The 17,534-nt window shown below is 44.4% G+C and overlaps 1 protein-coding gene across 2 annotated transcripts in view; it reads right to left on the bottom strand.

Moving 5' to 3' along the window:
• Positions 1 to 17,534, bottom strand: part of HDAC8 (histone deacetylase 8) — a 248,094-nt gene that overhangs the window by 27,166 nt on the left and 203,394 nt on the right. For both annotated transcript variants that reach the window (XM_006070018.3, XM_006070019.3), the window contains exon 10: positions 3,671 to 3,776. In XM_006070018.3, the coding sequence (XP_006070080.1) occupies positions 3,671 to 3,776 (106 nt within the window). The remainder of the gene's footprint in view (positions 1 to 3,670; positions 3,777 to 17,534) is intronic.

Consider the following 17,534-nt stretch of genomic DNA (forward strand, 5'->3'; position numbering starts at 1 on the left):
CTAACGCCTCTGGAGTACGTCAACCAGAGAGGAAAGGCAAACAAGTTTGAGCACATGAAGATGGTTCAAGGGTGATTTTACAGTAGTGGTCATGATCTAGGTTGAATGATCCACATTCTAACCTATACTTCCTTGTGAACAATCACACAAATCTTCAAGATTCATTGACACGAGAAGAACGATTTGTGGGAACAACAACAACTCTCCATGGTTTTATTTTTTGTCTTTTTTTCCCTCTCTCAGAAAGTCTAATAGGGAGTAAAGACAGGATAAAGTGAGGTCCAAATTTGCCAGTCATCCTGTAGCATAGGGAATTTATCACTATAAGATGAACCTCCTCAGGTTTGCTCTCCAATAGGTTAAAAAAATCCCATTTTTATGTGCTTCTAAGGGATGTGGTGAGAAAGAGAGAAAACCCAAGCTCAAAGGCTAAATAAATTCAACCAGATATGCTGGTGAAACTCCTTCCCATAGAGTGGAATGTAGTCCATCCACTCCCTCATTGCCATCCACTTCCCCAAATAATCTTTGGCTCTGCCCCACCACCTTTGTTTTTAATAGGGGGAGGTGTGGAGGGGGAGAGGGAGAGACACTGGAAGAAATGGCCAGCCTCACTGAGGTTTTATATTGAAGAACAGATGATAGTCTTTTACGCAGGTTCAGGAAAATCTTTCAGAATGCAGAAAATTCAGCAGCCTCTCCACACTGACCATTGTCATGGCAACGCACTGTCTGATGGCAGCACGTCACGAGGCTGCAGGGGCACGGCCTCAGTATAGCAGGTTAGCCTGGCCATTTTTAACATTTGGACTTCTTTCTAGCCTCATTTCTTGTAGGTTTAACTGCATTTCTTTTCAGTTCTGGATTTATATGCTCTGCTCATTTGCATGGCTAGAACACAAGACTTTGTCAATATGAAAGGGATGGCTAAATGGAAAAATCTGAAGATTCCTAGTAATCTATAGCCATTCTACTTGCTGTCTGCCCTCCCTGGCTCCTCCCCACCCACTCTTAGCCACTTAGTTTCTTTTCTTCTCCTCATCAGTTCTTTCCTATACACAGTATTACCTCCCCCACAACACCCCCCAACTATGACTCATCAACCAACCCCTGCATTCTCATCTTCTTTTTATTGTTTTTGTATTTTCAAATAATTAATGTACAGCATCCTAGAATCTTAGGACTGGAAGGAACCTTAACGATAGCCTAGTACAATCACCTACCTCCAAATGTAGGTCTCCATCTATAATATGACAGCCAATTGACTGTCTTGTCTCTATTTGTAGGTCTCCAGTAATAGAGACCTCATTCCTTTCTGGGTAGTCTGTTCTACTTTGGACAGCTGTAATCATTATAAAATTCTTTATCTTGAATGAAAATCTGCTTAATCTGCCTTTTAATAATACCTAACCATGGGTCCTAGCTCTGTGTCCTGTGACCACATAGACTCTGTCTATACCCTCTGCTCTGTGACAGCCTCTCAGAGATATGGGACAACATACCCCTGAGTCTTCTATTCTCCAAAAACCCAGATCTTCCTCCAACCAGACCTCTTGGAGCCTGGGCTCCAATCCTCTCCCCATCCTGACCTCCTGAAACATATGTTCCTATTTGTCTCAAGATCTTTTAAAGTAAGGTCAATACTGCATTAACATCTCTGGAGGCTACCTTGCCATGGTGACTCACACTGACTAAAACCCCTAACTCTTGCAGACAAAATCCTGTGAAGCCATGTCTTCCTATCTTGCTCGTGTCCAGTTGCTTTTGAAGACCCAATTCCTGGTCTATACATTAATTTCATGGTATTGCAACTGGAATATTGCTTTAACCTGTTAGGATATTTAAAAAAAATCTTGACTTCCACATAACTTGCATATCCTCTAAAATTTTCTATTATTATTTTTTAACCAATCCTCAAACTAATCTTTTATCTCATTTTTCATATGAGTATTTTTTAAAAAATGTATTCTTCTTTTGGGTTTCTTATCTTTCCTAATTCTCTTCCCTTTGAATTACTTTCCTTATGTCTTCTCTTGCTTTTCATGTCCATTTCCTCAATAGCATGAGGTCAGCGCTCTCTGGAGATATGTGTCTGGGTATGTGTGCAGGAAAGCATGAGGGCATAAAGATATCTGCACATATGTAGGTGTGAGCAAGTGGCTGCAGAGCCTTGTTTAGTTTCTATTTCTATTGTTTGTCTCTGCTCTACCAGGATTTAGAGTCTGGATGAGGGGAAAATGGCAAGGTGAAGGGAAAGAGGGTATGAGAATTTGGTCCAGGATCTGAGAGGGACAGGAGGAAACAAGGGTGGGAACATGTGTTAATCAAGTCTGCGGTGTAGTAAGAAAGGCTAGAGAAAGGCCAGGAAAAGAAGGATTCTAAAGGCCTTAAAGGTTCAAGGAGGGAGGAGGATTTGGTTAGGAAGTGAAGACTTTTGAAGTTGGTAGCCATTGAGAGACGAGAGGGAGGTGCCTTGAAACTACAGGATCAGGGAAAGGCTGAGGGCTGTGTGATACCTGAGAGAGCTGATAAGCACTGCTGTGAGCACAACCTTATGAGTTTATGACTCATGAGCTTAGAAATCTTTCTTTCGTCAAAGGAGCCTGGGATGTGGAGTCAGTGGCTATGGACTAGGCTGTTGTCACAGACTGGGCTGTACTAGATGACAGGGCCTTAATGTCACTTTCGGCAAAGATTCCCCAGGACAACGTGTTCCCTCACACTAACTCTGACACAGAACGGGCCTCTCTTTTGTGCTGGAGTCTATTCCAATGAGGGAATCAAAGTTAGGAGAACTAGTGCTATCTTGGTTGTTAGTTGAATAAACACAGGAATTTCACTCTCCATTATGGGCAATGTGATACCTTTGGCCTTCTAACTCTGCAAATAATTAGGGCCCCCCAAAATATGCACACGTACACACAAATTCAATTAAATAGGAATGTGGGTACCAAAACAACTTTAAAAAAATTGTAGATGAAGTGAGTTTAGTTGTGAAACAGCAGTTGGGGTTGGGAGGGGAGTTTCTACCAACAGTATTCCCAAACAGCTAGTGGACAGTGTGATCAAGTGGGCAATAACCTGATGACTGCCATTTTCCCTCTGTCCAGAGACCAGAATAATTGGAGGCCAACCTTAGGGAAAGGAAGAATAGGGAAGCAGCCACATCTCCAGTGCTCTAAGTGAGACTGGGGAACCCACTCCCAGGGCTTCAAAATCTTTGACTACTCACTGTGGGCTCACAGTCACTCAAAGCTCTATTGGACCAATGAACCACATTGGAACAGAATGCCTGCGAGCCCTCCTGCCCCCATGTCCAACCCCAAGTCTGAATTGACTTGACCTTCTCTTATCTTAGAGAGGGTTTTACTGTTGCCCTTTTCAAAGAGAGTTCCAGGGCACACTTTAGAACTGGCTTTCCACTGGAGGTGCTTAAAGCTGAAACTTTTGTCTCCCTGAAGGTGACATTAGTTGGCCAAATGACAATCCCAACCAGAGTGACCAGTGCAGAATTCCAACTACAAGCTCTTAGGCCAAGAAGAGGTTTCCCTTTTGAGTCAGCATAAAGTCTAGCCACCAAATGACAAATGGTATTTGGGGAAGCCCCCACTGATGGGTCACCACAAGCTGGGTGGAATGAGGAGAGCTGGATTTGAAGGGTGGTGCTCACCTTTGATGTAGTTGAGGATTTGCTGGACTCGGTGGGGCTCATTGCGGTCTGGCCGGCAGCTTGGCGTGATTTCCAGCACATAATCAGGACCATATGCTGTGAAAAACTGTAAGGAAAAGGGAAAGGCCAAAAAATAAACTAAACCACAGAAAACCTCCAAATCAAAAAACCACAGACAATCAGAACAACAACAACAACCCACTGCTACCGACAAGGCAGGGAAGGCCCAGATGGGCAGGGCAGGAGGGTGCAGCAGGAAACTGGTCCCCTTGTTCAAACCTCCTGTGACAGTCCACGGCAAAATTCTTTCTTTGGCTTGATGTTCAAGGTCCTCTCTGCTCACATCTCAACTTTTCTCTCTAGCCTCAGCTCACTCACTCCCTCTTCTCTAGCCACGCTGGCCAGCTCTGGGCTCTCCCAAATGAGACCATGCTTGGTCCCTCAGCCCCTTGAGGATCTTTGCCCTTGTTTTTTCCTGAGGCCTGCAAAGTCCCTCCCCCATCCCCTGCTGCCTGTGAAAAACCTCTCTAACCTTCCAGGCACAGCTCAAATGTCACCTCCTTCACAAAGCTGTCCCTCATTCTACACAAGCCCCAGAGCGTTCTGTTGATACATCTCTTATGGCCCTTGTTCAACAAATAGACAGTGCTTGCCTGCATAGCACACACAGGTCACTGTGCTGGCTGCTGTAGGGGCTGTGAAGATGGACAAGCCCTCCTTTGGGGTCCTCTAGGTGCTCTTCAGTGTGTAGAGATTTTTCAACAGTGACCTGATCTCCCTATACTGGCTTATCAGCTCCTTAAAGGCAGGCAGCACCTGTCTTAGTCACCTCCTTGGTCCTCACAGACCAAGGCCTGTTAGTTTTGGTTGCCTTGAATTCCCTGCAACAGGAATGTCAAATGAGCCTAGTTTTTCTATTTTTTCTGTAGTAGAGTTTGTTTTCAAATTCAGGGAATCAAGATAAAGGTTTTTGGTTTCTATTTCTAGCTCACTAGATGATTCCTTGTGACCTTTGGTAAGTCACAATATCTGATTCAGCTTCTCTATTAGGGACCGCTTGGGGAAAAACACCCCATGACAGAGGGAATCATTCAATTGGGAGAAGTTTTTGAATGGGAAATATGCAAAGCTACTATTTCTGTTAAAAACTAAACAGAAATAGTATTTGTACACACTTTCTGGAGAGAGAGCATATGGTCCTTAACATTATGTGCTTTCAATAGTGATATTGTTAGGCAGAAGTAAGCCAGGGAAATTCAAATTCCCTGGAAAAAATGGTACAGAGGGCATGAAAACAAGGGATCTTGGCATGTGTCATGAATTTGATGTCATTCAAAGAACCTTTTAAAAATAATCCAAAGTGACTGCCATTGCCATCAAATTATCCTTGTTAAGAGTCTGGATGTATATCTGGCACCATGGGAGAGGTTGTGGAATAATCTCTAGGGATTCTAACAGCATCTTTGTGGAATCTATGGGAGTAATTTGATGGGAAGATGACTTTTGCTCATCTATGACAGAAGACTCCTCATATCTAACTAAAAGAAAAATGACCAAGACTGTGCCAATGATTATAATGCTTTTTCTTTTATTGGACTGATCTAAAAAGGAGAGGAGTCTAGTTCCTTCCTGCTGAAGTTATTACTCACTGATGTCTAAAGTCCCAAGTTCTGGAGATAGAAGATGCCTTGTGTAGAGATGGTCTTTACAGAAACTAACTCCCCCATTCTGATCAAAGAAACCTGAGAGGTTTGTATTTTTAGCCAAGGGGGGCCCCTTAGTCCAAACCTGAGAACCTCATGGGCTTGGCTCTTGAAGAGAAGGCTTCAAACAGGTGTAGCCCTCTCTCCTTAAGTGGCCTCTCCTACTCCAGAGGCTGTGAAGTAGTACATTCATTTCATGGGCAGGGAAAGATGGGTCTAGAGTGAGCAACAGAAGAAAGGCAGGTCCAATGAAGAAGTTACTCTGAGACACCCAAACTCCTGGCATCAAATGCTATAAAAATCAGAGGCAAGGGGCCTCGCTGAGGTCTAGGAGGAGGGAATGTTCTGCCTCCATCTATAAAGATAACACCGCTGATCCTCTGTCAGTAAGGCATGTCGTGAGCTATCTGTTTTGCGCTGAGTGTCTGGAACAACATGTCCTCATTGTGAAGACCTGCTGCATGCTCAGGCCGCTCTCCAGCTTTAGCCCCCTCTTGGGCTGTGAGCACATGGTGGCAAGACGGTCAGCTGGGGCCAGAGCTGACTGCCACGTGATGGAGCTCAGCTTGACTGGGACTGAGGCTCTTGTCCTGGCTGTCTGAACATCTGGCTTTAACTAACCCATAAATAACCCATTCTTTGCTGAAGAAGTCTGGCTTCAGGTAAGCCTGGTTCCTAAACATCTCCCCACCTTTGCCAATCAAATATTATTCCTAGGTACTACTTATTACACTATTCTTAGGCTAGGGAACACAGATGATATGAGAAAGTCCCTGCTTTGTGATCCAGTTCCACATGGCAGCCTTGAGCAGCTCTGCTTGGAGCTGAGGGAAGAGACAGGCACGAGGAAGGCAGAGGCTGTATCTAAGGCAAAGGTGGTGCCCTCTTTCCCTCTCTGGCTCTTTCGTGGTATTTCTGTTTTTGTGTTATATTATGTTTTTAGTTTTGTACTCGTTAACTCTTTTCTATGGGACCATGAACTCTGCAAAGGCAGAAACTTATGTCATATCCTCTTTGTAGAGCCTGTAGAGTTGAACTCAAGGTTCTCCTTCAACCTTTACTTTAAAATTATGCTGAATTACGTTAATTCACAAAAGGTTTATCTGGCTGTTCAGTTAATTCTGTGGAATAATGCAAAGAACCAATTTATGGCATGAACAGTTTTCTCAGCTCTCAAGGCAGCATGATGAGGCGGCAAGAGCCCTGGCCATAGAGTCAGGCAGAGCTGGATTTTTCATACTTGGATTGAGCTGTGTGCCTCAGGCAAGCTTCTTTTCTCATTGCTACCAGAAGAATGATAAATGCTGACCCAACTGGGTTGTTAGGAATCACAGAGATAATATACATTAAAGGGCCGACCACAGAGGCCAGCCCAGCACATGGTAGGATGTCAGTACATGTGAATTCTCTTCTCTTGGGGCAAGAAGCCATTGCCTAACTGGTGCCTCACCGGGACCCCGGGGGATGTTGGGCCAAGCACTGGGACCTTCCCCACCCCCAGATGCAGAAAGAAGAACTTGTTCCTCCTGCCAGACAAAAGCCCAGAAGCCCCAGTAGCTTCCCACTTACTTAAACCATGAGCTCCGCCAAGGGCCAGTAGAGAAACTGACTTCTTTCACAGTTTCCTGCCTTCTGCTCCCGCCACTTGTTACTGGCGAGGTGGAAAGGAAATCTGATCACACAAAGCAAAGATGTTGGGATGGAGGGATTTGGCCTGCACTAGAAATAGTTCAAGGCCCCACCCTGAAGCTGCCCTCCAGTGTTGAAGAGAAAAGGAAATGGGCAAGTGGCAATGCCATTTCCAGACAGGTGGAGTAGGGCATGAAAGAGGCCAGCCGGCCAGCAAGTGCAAATGCAGGCTTTGATCTCAGCAAAGGAAGGAGGGAGGTGCTAACCTTCTCCCACTCCTTCCCCCTTTCCCTCAGTGCTCCTTTTGCTTTCTGGGGTTCATTTATGCATGTTTGAGGGGAACATGGTAGTGGGAAGGAGACAAATGGAAAGGATGAGGTGGGGCTGAAGGATGGGAGTGGAAGGGAATGGTACTTGAGGGAAGTCAGTTTCTTCTTGACCCAAGAGTCAATGAATTAAAAAAAGGAAATAGTTTAGTCTGTTCAGTTCAGCCCAGCTCAAAGTGCCTTTCTCGCTCACTCCCCTCCAGCTCTTGCTTATACAATGCAAATAACATACACTTAGATACCTGGTCAAGAAGATATTCAGAAGAAGCCTTAGGTTGTTGTTATTCCTTCATAATCCTATGTGGTCACAGGAAACCAAACCACAAACCTGGAACAGTCAGTCCTTTTATCCTTCCTTCAACATTTATTACATATCTACTATGTGCCTCACTAGGTTAGTCACTGGGGTGCAAAGATAGTAAGATATGTTTAGTACGAAGGGATATTATAGAACAGTGTGATGAGAGGTATAACAATAATACTAAAGATATAAGTAATAACAGTTAATATTTTTGTCTTTAAAAAAATTGAAGTATATATTTGATTTACAATGTTGAGTTACTATATAAATATATATATACATATATATTTCAGATTCTTTCCCCCTATAGATTATTATAAGATATTGAGTATAGTTTCCTGTTCTATACAGTAGATCCTTGTTGGTTATCTATTTTATATACAGTAGCGTGTATATCAGAGAAGGCAATGGCACCCCACTCCAGTACTCTTGCCTGGAAAATCCCATGGACGGAGGAGCCTGGTGGGCTGCAGTCCATGGGGTCGCTAGGAGTCGGACACGACTGAGCGACTTCACTTTCACTTTTCACTTTCACGCATTGGAGAAGGAAATGGCAACCCACTCCAGTGTTCTTGCCTGGAGAATCCCAGGGACGGGAGAGCCTGCTGCGCTGCCATCTCTGGGGTCGCACAGAGTCGGACACGACTGAAGCAACTTAGCAGCAGCAGCGTGTATATGTTAATCCCATCAGTAATAGTTAATATTGGTTAAAGGCTTCTTATGTGTCAGGCACTTAAAGTGTCTCCACGCTTTTTATGAACTGACAATTCTCAAACCTATGAGGATCTCAAGCACAGAGTTGTCAGATAATTTGAAGAGGTCACACAGCTATCATGTGCAGTGTGAGATTTGAATCCAGGTCATTCTAGAGATCAGCACTACCCATGTGTTAGTCACTCAGTCATGTCTGACTCTTTGCAACCCCATGGACTGAAACTCACCAGGCTCCCTTGTTCATGGAATTCTCCAGGCAAGAATACTGAAGTAGGTCACCATTCCCTTCTCTAGGGGATCTTCTGACCCAGGGATTGAAGCTGGGCTCCTTGCATTGCAGGCAGATTCTTGACCATTTGAGCTACCAGGGAAGCCCTTCTAAACTACTCCAGAGGAAGTGACTGTGTCAGGGGATCTGTAAAAGGGGCCTGGTGGGTGGGAGGGAGGCATTTCCAGGAGAGCCTGGGCAGGGGCAGGGAGTGCGGAATGGAATAGCACATTACAGGCACTGAAATTAATATGATGGGGCTTGAGAGTAGGGTATAAGGACAATGAGGACACGAGATTGTGGGGGCAGGATGAGTTTTATGGTAGATACTGCCTGCTCCCCACCCTAAGGCATTTGGTCTGATCCCAGACTAGAAGGTCAACAAGGGCAGAACACTGTTTTGCTTTCCACTGTCATACCAGTTCCCCAAACAGTGCTTATGCCTAGGAGGTAGCAAATAACTATTTGTGGCATAAGTGAATGGAAACTGGAGGGAGCTTGGAAATGAGAGGATGAACAGATAAGCTGTGCACTTTAGAGGACTCAATGGCTACAGTGTAGAGAATGGAATGGAATTTGAGGGGAGGAATGCAAGTAGGGGGACCAGTGAGAAGTTTGGTGCTAGAGCCAAGATGAGTGGTAACAGGGCCTGAGCAAGAACAGTGGTGGGAAAACAGAGGGATTGAAAAACTCTTTATGTTATCTTTTATAACATAAATAGGACTAAACAACGAGTTGGATATGTGAAGTAAGGAAAAAGAGAAAGTCAAGGATTTCCCATTGTGTAGGAAGTATTGTAATGGGTTGAGGAATACAGGCAGAGGACAAGGGTTCATGGTGGGGTGTATAGGTGTGAGGGGGGCTCACAGGGGGGCACGATGAGGGTCAGAATAATGATGATTTAGTGTCTGGAATTTAGGCAAGCGGTTAGGCCTAAGATATAGGATATGTGTATAGATTTGGGAGTTATCAATGACATAAAGGAATTGGATGAGAACTGCCAAGGAATTGTCTTGGCTGAAAGGGGAGGCTTACTACAGAGTAAGAGAAGAAAGGCAAGGAAAGAATCATGGAAAACAGCTAACACTTCAGAAGTGGACAGGGAGAGGAAACAGTTCTGGTGACAGTTTGAGATGTTGTGGAGAGGTGAATAAAAGGAGGGTGGTCTTCTGATTTGTCTATGGGAAGGAGATCTTCACTGCAGCAAAGTTAGTGGAGGGTGTGGACAAGGCCTGACTGGAGGGCGCTGAAGAGTTGGTGGGAAGAACTGGGGATAACAATGATGGGTAAGAATACACACATTCTCATTTTTTAGGAGTTTGGTACAGGGGTGGGACTGGAGGAGGGAGGTATTTTAAGATGGGAGGGTCTTAAGTATATTTGTATGCTGAGGGGAAGTGCCCATATGATGGGAGTCAGAGACATTCTGACAGGGATTTTGAGTTATTTATATCCATCTTTCCAGCTCCTTAGTCAGAGTGCCACAAGGGAAGAGTACTGTTATATTCATATTTATATTACCTACAGCTCTTAGCATAGGGCCTGGAAAATAATTGGAACTCAATTCCTGTTTGTTGAAGGAATGAAATAAAATGTGTTTAGGATTCTGAAGACATTCAAGTCCAGTAGGGAGAATCAGAGTCTTGAAGGATGGGGTGATTGCAAATAGGCAGGGATGGGATTGGGTGGAGGGTTAGTTAGTGGAAGCAGGGCAAGTCTGGTGAGTTGGCTAAAGCTGTAGAAGGAGAGAGAGCATGGGAAGCCTTCAACCCGAGGTTGAGAGACAGGACTTGATGTGACAGGTATATCAGGACTGGAGCTGTGCCTTAGGAGACCCAGGAGTAGTATGTGAAGGGGTGGGTGACCAGTGTGGAGGTCACTGCCATAGTTCAAGGGGGAGATGCGAGGGCTTGAGAAAGAGTTATTGCTGTGGTGACAGGGAGGATAGAAAAGAGACCGTGGAGGTAGACTTCTGAGGACTTTGGTAATTGACTGGTTGTGGAGGAAAGAGCAGGGGAGAAGTCAAAGTTGACTCCTAGATTTTGAGTCTGGGCAAGTGGGAGAATCAGTACCCCTGACAGATCTGGGATAAAGTGGCAGGCAGAGCTAGCCTGGCTCAGGGAAGTGGATGAGCTTGGGTTTGGTGGGCTTGAGGTGACAGTAGGATATACGGGTCACTATGTCCAGCAGGCAGCTAGAGATGTGATGATGGTGTGTGAAAGTGAGGTCATGGCTAAACACTAAGGCATTAAGGGGATAAAAAGAGCCAGTGACTAGGCAGAAAAAGAGCAACCAGAGAAGAAGAAAGAGAATGGTAAGGTAAAATCTCTTAGAGCCTTAGGGATGAATTTCAGCACGAGGAAGATGCCTAAAGGAATACATTTGCCACGCCAGTAATGTGACTCTTATGACTAAACTAGCATCTATCTCTCCTAGTTAATATAAAAAAGCCAAAAAAAATAAAAAAGCCAGCCCCCTTTTTATAATACTACAAAAAGCTCTCAAAAATTTTGTTGCTAACTCAAGGTTTACCTTTTCCTATAAATTAGGCTTGATCCTATCAGGGTAAGCCCATGGTTGATGCTAATCTCTCTTTATAGACCACTGAGGCTTTGCTCTTTCATCAGCTGGGGAATTTGTGCTGGTGATTGTGATGTTGGCCCTGACCGGGAAGAGCATTTCTTATCCTTACTTACCCTGGGAAAAGAACTCATTGCAACCAGAATGATAGAGCATCATCACTTTGAACTGTAACATGGTCTTGTAAGACGCTTCTCAAATTTTCCTATGTCACCAATTACTCCATCAAAGAACCTGGCCCCAACCATGATAGAAACAAAAAAAAGCTCTCTTTTCCCCAGAAAAAAGTTTCTGTTTACAGGAAACTCAGTTATTATATATATATCATTTATGGTACATTTTAAGAACACAAAATTGCAGTGGTATTATTGGGAGTAAATTTTATTGCCATGGCTTTACAACACAAACAAAAATAATAACCCCATTAGTTGTTGGACTGAACTGGCAGGAAGCAGCGTGTCAAAGGCAATTGCTTGTAGGCAGGGGAATGGGGAATTAGGAGTGTACAGAGCACAACCGAGGGGTCAGGGAGATATGTGCTCCTAGAGACAAGATATGATATGTGGAGTCTGCATGAGGATGGAAAACCAGTGCCCCTAGCCTACATCGGTATCCCACCTGTGGAGCTCATCTCACAACTTGAACAAGGTCTCTACTTAAGAACTGCTTCATGGTGAGGCTCATACACCAGTACCAAGAACTGTTTGAATGAATAAGTGAATGAATGAGTAAGGCATTGAAATAGTTTTATTATCAAGAAGTTTTAATGGTATTTTAAGTATTGGTATAAAAAATTTTGTTAAGCAAAATAATCAGGTAAACCTGGGAACTGTTAGCTTATGTGAGCACTGATTATATGTAAACAAAGAATATGCCAAGTATTAAATAGTATTATTCCATTAGCTAAAGTACTTCGGCTTCATGAACATACACACGTATATAGCCCTTTAGTGTATTGTGTATTCATTAACATTCCTATGTTAGTTAACCCACAGTAGTGTGTGTGTGTGTGTGTGTGCATGCGTGCACACATGTTTTTTAGGTACTGAGAATTATTCTAGGTTCTTGGAGGGGAGGTTGAGTATAAAAAAAGACTAAGGTCTGGTGACTGCTCTCAAGGAGATGAAAATCTAAATAGAGAGAGAAAGATGATTACAGGGAGGGCAGAGGAATAAATCCAAGCCTAACTGTGTGGTATTGGCTAGAGTACAGTAAAATGTCCTCACACGTGTGGGGCGCTGGACAACTGAGATGACTTGTCCAAGATCACAGTGTTAAAGTAAGAGATGTGAACTTGAACCCATGACTTCAGACTTTCAGTCCAGTGGGTTTTCCATTACACCATGAAGCAAAAAGCACAGTAGTTAAAGAATGATTTCTGGAATCATAGGGGAGAAGCCCTAAATCTCTTCTCCAACATTTACTAGCTGTGTGACTTTAGGCAAGTTACTTAATTGCTCTGTTCCCCGGTTTTCTTTGTAAAATGGGGATAACAGAATGTACCTGAGAGCTGTTGTGATAGTAAGTTAGTCCATGTAAAGCACATAGAACTGACTCACTGGAAAAGCCCCTGATGCTGGGAAAGATTGAAGGCAGGAGGAGAAAGGGACGACAGAGGATGAGATGGTTGGATGGCATCACCGACTCTATGACATGAGTTTGAGCAAGCTGAGGGAGTTGGTGATGGACAGGGAAGGCTGGCGTGCTGCAGTCCATGGGATCACAAAGAGTCGGACATGGCTGAGTGCAGAACTGAACTTAAAGTACATAGAACAGTGCCTGGAGCAGAGTAGGTGCTCAGTAAATGTTTGTTATCATTAAATGCTAGATATTACTATTTACTGTGCTTTACCAACTGTACAAAGAAACAGGAATTCCACATATAATGGACAGTAGCAAAACAGAATTTCTTTACTAATGTCCATTCAGACTGAATGAGGGTGAACTTGTGAAGACCTTACCCTGTAGTCCAAAACTCTGAAGCTAGAAAGAGGGTAGAAAGAGGGTAGAGAGATCAAGAAGAAGAGGATGCAAATGAATGAGACTAAGAAAAATGGAAGAGATGAGAAGAGAATGAGAACTTGGAAGTGGTAGGAAAGAGGCAAGGGGACAGAAGTGACAGAAAGGAGAGGAGATAAAAACGTGTGTGTGGGCTAAATTGTCAAGGAAGGGAAAGAGGTACAGAGGAGGTGGCAGAGGAGACAAAGGCAGGGTGGCTGCCACTTCCCTAGGGGATCTCCCTGCAGGCCAAGGACACTTCAGGGTGTGGTTTCCAGGGGTTTGGGGGGAAGGACCATGGCCAAGACTAATACCTTTCCCACATTACAGTTGATCCTCAAAGTTCCACTATTAGAGAGAATTCTTCCTTCATAAATATATGCAGGGCCAACTCTGGTTATACCATATGTCTCTGTTAATCAAATGAATATTTTGGAAACAAGCCTACACATGAAGCTTTTTTACATTAATTTTTCCTTCAGCCAAGGGTGGGATGGAAGAAGGGAGAGTATAGGGATATTGATTTACCTGGCTTACTGTTGGCCAAGTACTAAGATGACTGTAAGGAAATGGAGGATTGTAAATGCTGCCTTGGCTCGATCTGTACCCTACTCCAAGCAACTGCCCTCTCTGTTCCTTCACTGCTAAACTTCTTAAGATCTTTTTTCTTCACTATCTTGACCTCTTCATTTCTCAAGCACTTCAATGCACTTCTTCCCCATACCTCCATTGAACAGTTTTCTAGAAGGATGGCAAAGAGATTTTAGCTTGTTGGCAACTCTGATTGATTGACAGTAGCTGCTTGGGGTACTGTGTTGAGAAGGATTCTGAGGTTATATCTAGGTTCAGCAGGAAAATGTGCCCAAACCAGTTTGTCATGTAATCCATAGGAATACCTGGTAGGCAGGGTGGGGGCTGGAGGGATGTAGTCTTATGTAGCCAATATTTGCTAGTCCTGCCTTAGGACACTTAGGGGCTTCCCAGGGGTGCCCCTGGACACTTAGGGGCTTCACAGGTGGCACTAGTGGTAAAGAACCTGCCTGCCAGTGGAGGAGACTAAGAGACTCGGGTTCAATCCCTGGGTTTGGAAGATCCCCTGGAGGAGGGCATGGCAACCCACTCCAGTATTCTTGCCTGGGAAACCCCATGGACAGGGGAGCCTGGTGGCCTACAGTTCATAGGGTTGCAAAGAGGTGGAAGTGACTGAAGCGACTTAGCACACATGCCTTAGGACACTAAGCTGTTTAGTCGCTCAGTTGTGTCCCACCCTTTGTGACCCGCTGGACTGTAGCCTTCCAGACCCCTCTGTCCATGGGATTTCCCAGACAAGAAAACTGGAGTGGGTTGCCATGCCCTTCTCCAGGGAATCTTCCTGACCCAGGGATCAAACCCATGTCTCTTAGTTTCCTCCAATGGCAGGCAGATTCTCTACCATTGAGCCATCAGAGAAGCCCCTGACTAAGAGTAAGCCCCTAATTACCTAACCTAATGTCTTCTTTTCAGTGATCAGTCACTTTGTTTGATCTCTCTCCAGCACCTGTCATCAACCACTGTCTCATCTATGGTGGTATCTTCTCTCTCATCACAACTCTTCTCTTTGTTCCTTGTCAGTCTCCTTCCCTGGATTGTCTTCCTTCACCTGTCTCTTAAAATGTAGGTGTACTCTCAGCTCATTTCTCCCTCTCTGCAAGAATTTACACTCTCTGCTATGGTTTTAATCACTTTTGTGCAGAGATCCTACATTTCTAGGTTCATTGTTTATCCTTGGCCATTGATGAGTTTATAATTGTCTGTTGGACATTTCTACCTGAAAAACTTGAATTCTTGGTTCTGGATGCTTACTGTGTTCCAAGTTGAGCTAATTCAGTATGTCCTTCCAAAGAGAATGTTCATTTTCTCTTTTTCTTCACTTAGCATCATAGGTGAGACCTATTATACAATAAGCTCCTCAGCAAAGATGTGAAGTTATGACCCTAAATGGGTCAGTATGCTTATGTTTTATTAGAAGCACTGGATTCTGTGCTTTCAAAATACCCAAAATGATATGGGATAAGGGGATAGAGATTAGGGACTCTCTATCTCTGGGAGATATTCTCAATGTTTGATGAACAATGATTTTTCTTCTTTGCCATTTGTCAGATGAATAAAATCATATCTCGCCGGCTGCAAGAAGAGAGAGAGAGGTGTAGGGTACTCTCAGGACTGGCATTAACTCTAAGGGGACAGCCAAATAGCACACAATATGCTTGAGGTGTTATTTGAAAACACTTACTACTTATCTGCTGGGGCAAGATGCTGGGTGGGAGGTGCTAGGGAAGTAATGATGAAGCAGACCATCCCTGGCCTTGAGGAGCCTATAGTTTAGTACAAAAGGTGGAGAGGTGCAGGAAGAACTATGATGAGATGAACATTATAGGTGAGTCATTTCTCTGGAGCTACAGGAACTCAAGTGGGAATTCTTAATTCTGATTGTGGGGGCTGGGTGGTGATGGGAAGCAACTGAACTGGCCTTGAAGAATGAATAAGATTTAAATAGGAAGGGAGAGAAGATAAGAAAGGCAGAAAGAGCAGAATGAAGACAAAGAAGACATATTCTAAACAAGTCATCAAAAATTAATTTATGAGAAAGAACAGAGTACAGGGTCATAACCAGCACCAGCACAGCTTTGTAAGCAACTTTAGTGTCTTGTCTGAATAGTGTATCCTTCCTTTGTGACGGACATTGTTAGGTTGATGGGCTTGGCAGAGGCAGAGGAAAGGTCAAGGATGGACTTGATATTCTGTAACAGTAGGATTTCTCTCTAATATAGCCACCACGGTGGTTACGTGGGAACAAATCAGAGTTGAACTTGCTTGCTGTGTGCTCTGCTGTGCTTAGTCACTCAGCTTAGATCCTATTGATTCATTTGGTTCCCTCATTCACTTGATACCAATGTCTCCCAAGGACGCCTGTGTACCAGGCTCTGGGGGTGAAGTGATAACTGAGACTCAGACCCTGCCCTCAAGGAGTGGATGGGGAGGCAGATGTGCACACAAGTAGTACTAATGCTCTGTGGTATGTGCTGTAGTAGGCATGCAGGCAAGAGCTCCCGGCGTCCAGAGCAAAGACAAAGCAAAGCTCTGCTCTCTGAGTCAGCCTCTAACTGATTTCCCTGTTTGCCCTCCTTCCCTGAGTTTTCCATCCAAAATTCAGATCTGATCACGTCGTCCCCCCTACTTAAAAACCATGGTTGGCTCCCCACTGACTGCAGTACCCAGTTCAAACTCTCAAGCAGGACACACAAAGGTCTTCACAGTCTGGCCTAGCTGACCCCTCCAGTCTTATCTCACATCACGGGCCAGGCTCTGCCCCCTACACTGTAGCCATACTGCACTAGAACATCCCTCCCTGCTCCTCTTTATCTAGTCGACCCTTCTGCTTCCCTTGTGCCCCTGCTAAATGTTGCTTCTCAGCTACGCTGGCCTCAACTCCCCCTGATGGAGTAAGTTCCTCCTCTGCGTTCCCGCAGCTCGCTGTCAGGTGTCTATTCTAGCATTTGTCACATTATAGCATAATTGTCTGTCTATGTGGCCATCTCCCCCACCAGGCCGTGGTCTCCTCAAAGTTGGGAACTGGGTGTTATTTTTTTCCTTAGCCTTGAGATTTGGTTTGGGCCTGGCACATAGTAGGTGTTCCATCCATCTTGGCTGAGTGAATGAATGACTCTGGCATGGGGCCACTTGGGCCTCGTTACTGTCAGCAGCTAGTGTTACTTGAGAGATGCATAAAAAAATGAAGGGCAGCCAGAGTAGCTGGAAAACAGGCAGCTCTAGTCACATCATGAAAAAACAAAACTGGAGACGGTGGAGACGATGTTCCCACTCAGGCTTTAACAAATGACTCTCCCTTCTGAGCAGCCCCTTTTTGTCTGCTCTCCCGTTCACTTTCCAAAACCCAGTCACTGAAATGATTCTAATTATTCATGGTCGGTAGCATATCCAGGAAACATTTAGTTTATAAGCAATTAAAGTACGCTAAAATAGATTTATGCAGGTTGAACCTGATCCTGCTGGTAAGAAGGGAGTAAATGACTTACATCTTGGAGGGGTATTTGCTTCCTGAGGTTACTCTTTATTATTCTTTATCTATTGTACTCTCTTAGTGCTAACATGGCAAACATCTGGAGGTCCTTCTTAAGGCGAGTGTGCAGTGAACGGTGCAGCGAGCATGTAGACAGTGTGAGTGACCACGGCCAGCTGGCCTGTAAATGTGGGAGCACTGCCTCTGCCCACATTCCCCCTGTAACCCCTACCATGTTGGTGATGGGGGGATGGCTCAGCAGCAGGATCTTGGAGTAGTAGGAAA

This window comes from Bubalus bubalis, chromosome X (genome assembly GCF_019923935.1).
Source record: "Bubalus bubalis isolate 160015118507 breed Murrah chromosome X, NDDB_SH_1, whole genome shotgun sequence".
Taxonomy (NCBI): Eukaryota; Metazoa; Chordata; class Mammalia; order Artiodactyla; family Bovidae; genus Bubalus; species Bubalus bubalis.